The sequence below is a fragment of the Mustela nigripes genome, chromosome 1 (assembly GCF_022355385.1).
Source record: "Mustela nigripes isolate SB6536 chromosome 1, MUSNIG.SB6536, whole genome shotgun sequence".
Taxonomy (NCBI): Eukaryota; Metazoa; Chordata; class Mammalia; order Carnivora; family Mustelidae; genus Mustela; species Mustela nigripes.
The window spans coordinates 84,005,686-84,017,056 of NC_081557.1; the positions used below are offsets into that span (position 1 = coordinate 84,005,686).

The 11,371-nt window shown below is 52.6% G+C and overlaps 1 protein-coding gene across 5 annotated transcripts; it reads right to left on the minus strand.

The window, feature by feature from the left end:
- Positions 1-1,770: 1,770 nt before the first annotated feature.
- FOXRED1 (FAD dependent oxidoreductase domain containing 1) lies at positions 1,771-11,203 on the minus strand. 5 transcript variants are annotated; one of them, XM_059414119.1, is made up of 11 exons: positions 11,045-11,203; positions 8,837-8,949; positions 6,608-6,718; positions 6,224-6,342; positions 5,027-5,121; positions 4,656-4,757; positions 4,227-4,303; positions 3,900-4,060; positions 3,639-3,768; positions 2,878-2,982; positions 1,771-2,697 (listed from the first exon to the last, which is right to left on the minus strand). In XM_059414119.1, exons 1-11 carry the CDS (start codon positions 11,127-11,129, stop codon positions 2,443-2,445), a joined length of 1,353 nt encoding a protein of 450 aa, XP_059270102.1. In that variant the 5' UTR covers positions 11,130-11,203; the 3' UTR covers positions 1,771-2,442. The 5 variants fall into 5 exon arrangements, with proteins under 5 accessions (XP_059270102.1, XP_059270083.1, XP_059270097.1 ...); XM_059414100.1 differs by having other exon boundaries at positions 8,729-8,949; XM_059414114.1 differs by having other exon boundaries at positions 8,729-8,992; positions 11,150-11,200.
- Between the last annotated feature and the right edge of the window lie 168 nt (positions 11,204-11,371).

Genomic DNA, 11,371 nt, shown 5'->3' on the forward strand with positions numbered 1-11,371 from the left:
CAGACGGGGTAGCTACTGAGGACAGGCTGAGTGAATGCTGGGCACCCGAGGAAGCTGGCTGATAACCAGCGTGAGAGGGGTGTTGGCCTTGGCCTGAGTTGTCCTGAGCCCATGCCTCTGGCAAGTTCCTTCCTGTCTTTCAGCACAATGGCTCTTCCTCTTTTGCTCCCCTCGTCAGTCCTGGCTTTTCCCCACCTCCACCCCAGGGGCTTCTCCTGTTACTTCACCTGCAGACCCTCTCCCCTGCCTGCCCTCCCTCACACAGTGATCTTTAGTCAGGCCCCTATTTCGTTTCCTTCTTCTCCCCAAAGGCTGCTCTTGAGGGGGAAATGAACATTTTACTAGCTGTCCTTACTCCCATTCATGTCTCCCTTCTGAACAACTGTCCCTGCAGAGCCCACTGAGGCATACTTCTTCCAGGACTGCTCTCCCTGGGGGCCCCACTGACCTACCTGGTACGGATCCAGCCCACGGCATGCATGGATATCGTGGACCACTCCCCGGTTCCTGTGACCCCTCACACTCCTGGCTCTTCTGTTTCTCTGGCCATCTCTTCAGCTTCCTCTCCTTTGGTTCATCTCTACAAATGACAGTGGGGTCCCCCTGCTTCTCCCCTTGGTCCCCTACTCTTCTCCCCTTGTGGTGAGGGATGCCATTCTCTTCCGTGGTGTCCATCTCTCTACAGCCTAGGTCATCCTGGGTGCCCAACAGTACATACAACTCCCAGCTGGACAGCTCTACCCGATGTCCTAGGCGTACCCTTGACTCGACATGTCCCAGACTGTACCACTCATCTTGTCCCTCACCCTCCTCCTCCCCGATATCCTCACCTCCGTGAAAGGTAAGACATACATCTAGCTGCTTGAGCCAAAAACCTGAGTCTTATTTGACCCCATTTCCCGTGACTGCTGTCCCTTCTGGGATACACATGCTTCTTGCCAGGACAGTGGAGGTCTCGTCGTCTCTGCCCTGGGGACTGCAGCGACAGCCTCCCATCTGCCACCTGGCTTTGACATCATAGCCTATTCTACACAAGGCAGTCCGGGTGACTTTTCTAAAAGGAACATTGGAGCACATCACTTCTCTATTGAAAGCCCACAGAATCCACCCCAAGCTCCACAGCATGGCTCTTTGGCTCCCGGCCCTGCCCCGCTTCTTACTCTACCCACCTTCCCTCCCTCCATGATCTTGCCTGGACAAATCACTTCTTGCCCCTTGAATTTTACTAACCCTTGGTCCTGGGCATTTATCTATGGTTCTCCTGAAGCCTGGAATCAGCCCCGTCCTCGCTATCACTCCCTGGGCTTCCCCTTTGTGCATTCACTTTGTTAAACTGCTCATCTTATAGGTTCAGCTCAGAGGTCAACTTCCCTGGGAAGCTTCATGGAGAAACACTGGGTGAGATGGGGTTTTGCCACCTGGGCTTATTCCCAGCACTATGGGGACAACACTGCATCGGATATGGGCTGAGGGGCAGGGCAGAGGGAAGAACACTCCAGTGAGGACCTACAGGTATGTGCCTGCTGGCATGTCCCTAACGTGCAGCCCTGGGTCAGGCCCAGAGCTGGAGCTGAATACACAGTGAACACGAGAAGCCTTCCCTTCCCGCTACAACCGAACCCTGCAGGGACGCAGCAAGAGGATATATTCCTTTGCAAACAAGGTGCCTACACACAGGACTTAAGAATGTTCCTGGGAGAAGGCAGGGCTTCTCCCAGTCTGGTATCAAAGGCAAGCAAGTGCTGGGAGGGGAAAGAAGTAACAGAAGTCCAGGTGGAAAGAGGAATTGCATTTATTTTATTTTTTTTTAAAGATTTTATTTATTTATTTGACAGACAGAGATCACAAGTAGGCAGAGAGGCAGGCAGAGAGAGAGAGAGAGAGAGAAGCAGGCTTCCTGCGGAGCAGAGAGCCCGATGTGGGGCTCGATCCCAGGACCCTGAGATCACGACCCGAGCCAAAGGCAGCAGCCCAAACCACTGAGCCACCCAGGCGCCCGGAGGAATTGCATTTATTGATTGAGGAATAGGGTAAACAATCACTAAGCCTGGGCCAGGCTGCCCTGCTCCCTGCCTGGGCTGGTGCCTGCCTAGAGAGGCAGAGGCCATTTTTCCCGGTCACTGCCAGGAAGAAGCCAGTGCAGGGGCCCACGCGCAGGGTCCAGCTGCACTACCTCGTTGGGTGGCCTTGGCCCGGGCCAGAGATCAGTCCTGGGTCTCATCCCATCATTTTCTGTTGGCCTGGGCCTCAGGCACATGCCTCCCAGAGCCTCCAGTGTGCCTGCCTGCCTGCCCAACCCCGTAGGACAGGATGGGCAGGGTGTGGGGAGAGGAGGGTGGAGGAGAGCCTGGCTTGGGACTGGGGAGGAAGTCACAGCGAGGCAGATGTGAACATGAGCCAAGGGTGACGCACGGGGCAGCTGGGCCGGCGGAGCTTATGGGCTCAGATGATGTTGTGCTCGTGGACCTTCTCTCCCAAGTGAAAGCGGTTGAAGAGGAAGGGGCTCAGGTTGATTGTCTGGAAGTTGCCGTGCAGCACCATCTCTGCCACAGCTCGCCCCACAGCAGGGGCCTGCTGGAGCCCATGGCCACTGAAGCCCGTGGCAAAGTACATGTTGACAACGAGAGGGTGGGGACCCACCACGCCATTCTGGTCAAAGGTGTTGTAGTCGTAATAGCCAGCCCAGGCACTCCGAACCTGCGGGCGGACAGGACACGGGGGTTCCCAGGAAGGTGCCAACACACACCACCCTCACTCCTGCTCAGGGCAAAACCCCAGACCACCAGTCCTTAGCAGTTGTGAGGGGGAGGGCGTGTGGCAGTGGACAGGCTTTCTAAGGGGACTTTGGTGCTCCAGGCTCATCTGCCTCCTAGTTACCTTCAGAGACTCAAAGGCCGGGACCCTCTGGGCCAAAGGGGGCCACACCTTGTCCTGGAAGAATTCGTGGTCCACTTCCAGGTTCTCTGGGTCCGGTTCCTCCTCCTGCGGTGAGAGGTGGGGACATGGCTTATACAGCCTGGGACACAAGGGCGGGCCCAGACCTCACCGACCTTCCTTTACTCAATCCCCTCAGTAGGTAGGGAACAGGGAGGAAAGATCCCAGTTCAAAACCAGAGGGGCTGGAGCATTATTAACACCGCTGGGCCCTCCAAAGAGCCTGACTGACTCATTCACACTCCCTTTTCTTTTCTCTCTCTCTCTCTTTTTAAAAGATTTTATTTATTCATCTGACAGAGAGACAGAGAGAGAGGGAATACAAGCAGGGGGAGTGGGAGAGGGAGAAGCAGGCTTCCCACTGAGCAGGGAGCCTGATGTGGGGCTTGGCTCGATCCCAGAACCCTGGGATCATGACCTGAGCCAAAGGCAGACACTTAATGACGGAGCCACCCAGGCGCCCCTTCTTTTTTTAAAAAGATTTTATTTATTATTTATTTGAGAGACAGAAAGAACAAGCATGGGGAGAGTGAGAAGCAGGCTCTCTAGCCCAGTGTGGGGCTCGACCTCACGACCCTGGGATCATGACGGGAGCTGAAGGCAGAGGCTTAACTGACTGAGCCACCCAGGTGTCCCAAAGCCTGACTCTTTAACGGCAGTCGGCCTACATCTCCCGTCCAGCACCCCAACCCTGCTTAGCTTACCTCAGTGGGGCTACAGCCGCCCAGATAGTTGTTGCCTAATCCTTCTCGGCGGAAATAGGCTCCGCTGGCATCTATGACAAACGGGGTCTCCAGGCCCGGCCCCTGGGGACAGTTCCACAAGTACACATACCTGCCATGACCACTGGGTTAGGAGATGGTGGGAAGAGCAGCCCCCCTCCTTCCTACTGCATTTCACAAACTCTTAAACACTGATTCTGTCCCTCTCTCACCAACCTCCTCAGCTGCCCCAAGGGGCGTCACCTTTTCCGCGGCTCCACAGGTAGCTTGGTGCCCTGCAGGGTGCCAGGTGGCCCCTTCCCGACACCAGCCAGTTCTGCGATCTGGCCAGACCAAGCGCCTGCCGCGTTGATCACGATGGCACACTCCACGGGCTGGTACTCCAGGCTGTGGTCTATCTTCACCTGCAGGCAGCAGAGTGGGAGGGGAGGGAGGGCCTGGCCCACACACTGGGCACCATGGGCCTTAGTTTATCCAGAGCAGAAGTGGGCAGAAGATGATCCAGACCACAGTTGTTACCTTTCTCACCCCCCCACTTTGGTAAGGGAGATGCACAGGCTGGGAACTTACGTGAACTTCGTGGACCCTTTTCAAAGTCACCTCTTCCCCACTTGGGGTCTCTGCGTGGTTAGATGAAGAGACAAAACCTGCAGGAAAACGAAAAAAAAGAACTCCTGAAGCCTGAAGAAGACGAGATTGGGATTCCCGGGGCTTCAGGAGGAAAGCAAGCTGGAAGGCTGGGGCTTTTTCCCACAGAGATGGGATAACTAGGATGAACTTGGCCGCACACAGGACAGGAGCGTGCTGAGACCTTCAAGCACATCGTAAGTCAAGCAGAGAAACTGAGTTAGGACCTGGAGTCAGGATAGCATGGACCAGCCCTCAGGAAGAACCTCCCCTTTCCCCCCAACTCTTCTTTAGCCTGTGAGTGAAGGTAAGTCCCTGTCCACGCCTGCACCCTGGCTGACCGAGGTAAGATGTATGGGATCTCAGACTCACGTGTCACCTCTCCCTGGCAGAAGAGGACCCCCATGGACTGGACCTTTCGCCGAAGCCCCTGGAGCAGAGACCAGGGGTCAAACCAACCTTCATGCTCCATCCCTGTGATGAGCAAGAGGACTCAGGAGATAGGATTCGGACCCTTCTCTCCTACTGGATTGCCCACGCCCCTGACTCCTCTTTAGGGCTAAGCCAGGGAAAGTCATGTTGCCCAAGGGCACCAGAGGCAAATCCTGTGGAAGGACAGAGAGCTAGCATGGCCTGGCAGGGAGACTGCTGGCCAGGCGGAAGCACTGCTTCTCGACGTAGCTGAGACTCCCGACCTGAGGCTCCCCTGATCTAAGCCCCTCTGCACTGCAAGCAAGCCTCACCATAGGATGCCAACGCCACGCCCTCTGGGTTTATCCAGGGAAATTTGTTCCGCAGCTGCTCAGGAGACATCAGGCAGACCTTGGCTCCTTCCTGCCTGAGAGAAATGCGTGGCTGTGTGCATGTGTGTGAGAGGGGTGGTGTGCACAGCAGGAGAAGCAGGGACCCCAACTCCGCAAGTAGGGATCCTGCCTCATTTGGGTCACTTCTTTGCCCCAAACCACCCAAGTTTTCCTCCTTGCTGAGTGTGTCAAGACCAAGCCTCCCAGTCATGGCTCTTCGGCACCTGATACCGCTTTCCCTTCCTACACCCTGCTATCTCTTGGCCACACTAACTCCCCTGCCATCCCCTAACTATTCCGTGGCCTTTCACAACAGAGCAGGTCCCTTGGCTCTCTCCCCTTCTGCCCGGAATGGCCTTCCTGTCCACTTTCCAGTACAGTCTGATCCACCTGCACAACGATCTCCTATGGGACACTGTCCCCCAAAGAGAGCAACACAGATCCTAAAAGAACACACTCACAAGCCAGGCTGCCTAGTTCGAATCCCAGTGCCACCACTGACTGGCACTGTTTGCCTCAGTTTACCCACATGTAAAATGGGGATGTTTGGGGTGGCTACATGAGTAAATGCTGCATCTGGGATATTACCGCCTGTCCCTTGGTAGACTCGCAAGTCTACTTGTTAAACACACACATTCTTGACCGACCAGGAGACTCACTCAGGCGAGGGGCCGCCCAAACCGGCTGGCCGCCTGCATTTTTGTATGTGAGCCACACTTGTTTGTTCCAATTTTTGTCCATGTTTTGCCTATGGCTGCTTTTGTTTCAACTGCAGAGTTGCGTGACAGCCACAGAGACCATAGGACCCCAAAAGCCTAACACATTGATGGTCTGGCCCTTCTGGGAAAAGTATGCAGGTTCCTGGCCCCTTTCCTAGAGGTTCTGGCTTATCAGATGTGGGATGTTCCAGGTGGTTCTTAGGATGTGGCAAATTTAGGAACCACCACAGCAGCGTGCCGTCCACATCTGTGTGACAGCCCAGGGTACCAGAGGTGTCGTGTGTGTTACCCGACAGACTGAGCTTCCGCATGGTCGGGACCTGTCTTGACAACCTGCCTGCCCGGTATCCTGACTCGGTGTCGGAGCTGTGCTGGGTACACAGCTGAGGAGCAGCCGATGGTTGGGCCAGGCACCCACCTCTGCACCCGCACGTTGCTCTCCAGGACTGCCGCCCCCTTTTCCGAAGCCAGCAAGAGATAACCCGAGGGGTTGAACTGGATGTCCAGGGGAGGGTCGTCAACCACAGCTAGGTACTCCTATATGCAAAGAAGAAAAAAACTCTTTAGGAGGAGCTGATTTAAAGATAGGAGGGAGGACTCTCCTGGCTTCCTCACCAACAGCGTCCGAGACTTAGAGAAGCCCTTCTCCTCTGGGTACCGCCACTGGGGACAGAACTAGAGATTCCAACTCCTACTTGCCCGAACTGCTTCTGCTCCCTGATTCCCTGGCCAGCTGGGAGGCTCCTCTCTCTGGGCTAAAGGACTGGTCACCACCCCAACCTCCAGATGTCTTTGCACGTACATTGATGTTCCGCAGAAAATCAATTGAAAAGAGGGAGAGCTGGATGTTCTCAGGCACCGAGAACTGCTGCCGAATCCCGCCCACAGACAGCACAGTGGAGGCCTGGGAATACTGTGGAAAGAGCAAAGTCACTGAGGGAGGCCAGGATCCTGTCACATGTGGGCAGAATCCTGCAACAGGAGCACCTACAAGTTGAGGGAAGTCTTACTGGCAAGTTTATAATGTTTTTTAAAAAAATTATTTTATTTATTTATTGGAGAGAGGAGAGCAAGAGGGAGCAGCAGACTCCCTGCTGAACAGGGAGCCCGACTTGAGGCTTGATCCCAGGACCCCAAGATCATGACCTGAGCCAAAGGCAGATTCTTAACCGACTGAGCCCCCCAGGTGCCCAATAAAGATTCTATTGTAAGCTTATAATCTAAGAGAAGCTGAGGTAGATACACCCATATGCAAGGCAACCAGCACCCAAAGAGGACAATAGTTATTAAAGTCCGTCTTAGCAGGAAAAAATGAAACAAGATGGGATCAGGAGGGAGACAAATCATAAGAGAATCTTAATCTCACAAAACAAACTGAGGCTTGCCTGGGGGAGGGGGGTAGGGAGAGGGTGGCTGGATTATGGACATTGGGGAGGGTATGTGCTATGGTGAGTGCTGCAAAGTATATAAACCGGGTGATTCACAGACCTGTACCCCTGGGGCTAATAATACATCATATGTTAATAAAAAATTAAAAGTAAAAATAAATAAATAAACAAATATAGTCCTTCTTAGCAGATGTGCAGAGCAGATAGAGTTGGTCAAGTAAAAGGGCTGGGCATTGTGGCACAAAATGGGAATGGCCTGGAAGTCCAAGGGCAGGAGATTAGCATTTCATCTGCCTACTGGAAAATAGAAGGATATGACTGAACTAGCAAGATTTGTGGTTAACTAGCTGTGGCTAAAATAGGAACAACGAGGGGTGCCTGGGTGGCTCAGTTGGTTAGGCAACTGCCTTCAGCTCAGGTCATGACCCAGGGTCTTGGGATCGACCCCACATTGGTCTCTCTGCTCTGTGGGGAGTCTGTTTCTCTCTTCTCCCTCTCCTACGGCCCCTCCCCCCATGCTGTCTCTCTCTAATAAATGAATAAAATCTTAGAAAATAAAATAGAACAACTGTGCAAAGCCTCAGAAGTAATAGAACCTTGGGGTGTCTGGGTGGCTCAGTGGGTTAAGCCTCTGCCTTCGGCTCAGGTTATGATCTCAGGGTCCTGGGAACAAGCCCCACCTCAGGCTCTCTGCTCGGCGGGGAGCCTGCTTCCCCCTCCTTCTGCCTGCCTCTCTGCCTACTTGCGAGCTCTCTCTCTCTGTCAAATAAATAAATAAATAAAATCTTAAAAAAAAACACACACACACAAAACAAAACAAGTAATAGAACCTAGAAGGGGGGGATAAGATGGCTGTTTGTATTCGTTACAGCTGGAATACAGTCTCCCTTAGTCAGACCTCTGGGCACCCAGAGGATCCCCCATTGTAAAATTTGCTTTTTCTTTTTTTTTAAAAAATGAATTGAAACCTGAATTTTATTTTTATTTTTATAATTTTTATGAACATATAATGTATTATTTGCCCCAGGGTTACAGGTCTGTGAATCATCAGGCTTACATAATTCACAGCATTCACCATAGCACATACCTCCCCAGTGTCCATAACCCAACCTCCCCCTAGGAAACCTTCAGTTTGTTTTGTGAGATTAAGATTCTCTTATGGTATGTCTCCTTCTTGATTCCAACTTGTTCCATTTTTTCCTTCTCTACTCCCCAAAACCCCTCCACCCTGCCTCTCAAATTCCTCCTATCAGAGAGATCATATGATAATTGTCTTTCTCTGATTATTTCACTCAGCATAATACCCTCTAGTTCCATCCACATAAATTTGCTTTTAAAAGCAAAAACCTTACTGCCAAAGTCTCTAATTTGAGGGAGGAATCACTGGGACGATTTCTCAACAAGAACCAAAGTACAGTCCCTTGGGACTTTGGACCTCCGAAGACTGAAGTCGTTCCTCCCCTCAGCCCCCCTGGCCCTTTAATAAAACATGAGTCCATGCCCCACTCATGCCGCCGCCCTCCCCCAGACCTCACCGTGTGGTCCCGTTCCACCACCAGCACCCGAATAGCACCCCGTGGCCTCTCCAACCTCTTCAGCCAGTAGGCCACAGACAGGCCCATCACCCCACCCCCCACAATCACCACATCCGAGTGTTCGGGGGGCAGGTAGCTGGTGTCATGAAGTTGAGTCCAGGCTCCTCCGGGAAGGACTGACTGGATCTTCTTCTTAATCTCGGACATCTTTCCATTCCAATCTGTGGGACGCAGTTATGGTGAGAAGGCCATTCATGCTCTTTCCTGGTGGTAAGGGGTAGAAGGCTTGGCGCAGGAAAAGGTGGCTAAGAGGTCTCTGAGCTGGCTGTCCCCATGGTCATGCCTTCTCATAAGGTCAACTCACACCCAGCAGTATCTGTAGGTTAACTATATGGTCTGTATGCATTTGGCTCTCTGCCTTCTCATGCATCATGCCCAGCAATGCGAGATTCAACCTCTTTTTTTTTTTTTTTTTTTTCAAGATTTTGTTTATTCATTTGACAGAGAGGCAGGCAGAGAGAGAAGGGTAAGCAGGCTCGCTGCTGAGCAGAGAGCCCGATGTGGGGCTCAATCCCAGGACCCTGGAATCATGAACCGAGCCCAAGGCAGAGGCTTTAACCCATTGAGCCACCCAAGTGCCCCGAGATTCAACTTCTTAAAATGCACACTCTGTCCTCTCTCCCTAGGTCAGGTGACTTATGCATGTCCAGCGCCTGTGCACACTGCTCTTTCCTCTGAGCCCCAGGCTCCTGTGTTCAACTGCACTGTCCTCTCCTCTTGGATGTTCCAGGCTCCTGGACCCATAGGTCCTGACACACCCCAAGCTGCAGTGCCCTCTGAAGCACGATACTCTGAGTGGCATCTTATCCTGGACATCCATCACCACTAGCAAAGCTACATTCATGTCCTATCTATTGTCAAGTCCTGATGGCTTTGCCTCCTAAATATCTCCCCAATCTGTCCCCTCTCTTTTCCCATCTCTGCTACCCAACCCTAGACCAAACCACCATAAGCTCTCGCCTAGATTAATGAAAAGCCGCCTAATTGTTTCCACTAATTCCCCTCTTGCCGACTCAATTCTTTTGCATCATAGCTAGAATATTTCCCAAGCACTAATTTAATCACATACTGTCTTGCTTAAAACCTTCCAGTGGCTTTTCATTACTCCAAGAATAGAAGTCCAAAATCTTCAACACGGCCTATGAGACACTGAACAGTCGGACTCCTGTTTTCCTTATTCTCTCCCTACTCTCCCACTCCAGCCCCTTCCACACCTTGGTGGTGCTTTATTTCTTCCCATCACAGGGAGCCTACACAGGGGTTCTTCTGTTTTGAAATTCTATCCACTTCTTTGCCGTTAACACCTTGCTTCCTTTCCTTTACAGTTTAGTTATCTTCTCAGGAAAGGCTTTCCTGACCCCATACACTATCAAAATCTCCTGTCACGCTGCCACATTACCTCATGCAAGACATTCGCAATTTTGAGTTTATTTGTGATTGCTTCATACTGTACCATGCCTGCCTTCTTCAGCAATGAATCTCCAGCCTAGCACTGAACCTGGCACATCGTGTAAGTGCCTTGAATAAATGAATCCTTTTGTCCTTTGTAACTCACAAATCTCCACGTCTTTTCACAGACTCCAATACAAAGTCTGAACTCTGCTCAGCAATGTTCAAGTATCTCCTTGATCTGGGCTTACCTTCCTTGTCCACACTACATTTCCTATTGCTACACAAACGCTCCATTTACATGGCTTTTGCTAGTTCCTTGCACCAAACGAACACTTCTCTTCTCCTAACTTTTGCTCAGTTCTCCAGAACTTGGAACACACACCGTCCTTGAATCAGTAAACAGTATCCTTCAAGGCTGATCTCTGTTCCCACCACCAGTGCAGAGCATTTGTCCGAGTTGGGTTCTATCCAGTCTCGAACCTTTCCAGCTACACTCCAGCCACCTCCACAGGACATATGCTCTGTCCTCTTTCCCTTCTTTCCTCCTTAACAGCCACATACTAAGCACAGCATCTGCAGGCTAGCTGCACATCTGTCTGTGCAACCAGTCAGTCAGCCTGGCTCTCTGCTATTCTGATGGTAATTTGAGGCTTAGAACGATCAGACATTTGTCACCTGAGATGGGAATCCTTGGGATCCATATATCTGCTCAGGCTTTAAAAGAACCGGCTAGCAAGCTTACCCCCTCTCCCAGCCGACCAACTGTCTTTACACTGTGGCCCGGGTCCCGAGTTTTGAAGGTCACAAAGCTGGAGACTGGGGCTACCCAAGAACCACGATACCCTCCGCTGCCCTCAGCTTTACCCAGAGTGGAGCCTCCTCTGTGTGTGCCTAGACCCCGGCCCAAGACGTCCCGGCCCAAGGCAAACTGCAACGACCTTCGCAGCATGGCCACTCTACGCGCGGTACCTTTGAGACACGGACCGCACCTCCTCCCTACGCCGTGCCTACCCCGCGGTCACCGCCCCACGCCGAAGGCCGTTCAGACGAGCGCGCCCATTGGCCAGCGGCCCTTTCGGGCCCCGCCCCTAAGGGCCGCCCCTATAGGCTGCCGACTCCGATAACCCCGCCCAGGCCCGCCCCCACCCGCCATTGGCGAGTACGGCGTCTACGGCAGTGCTGCGCGCCCTC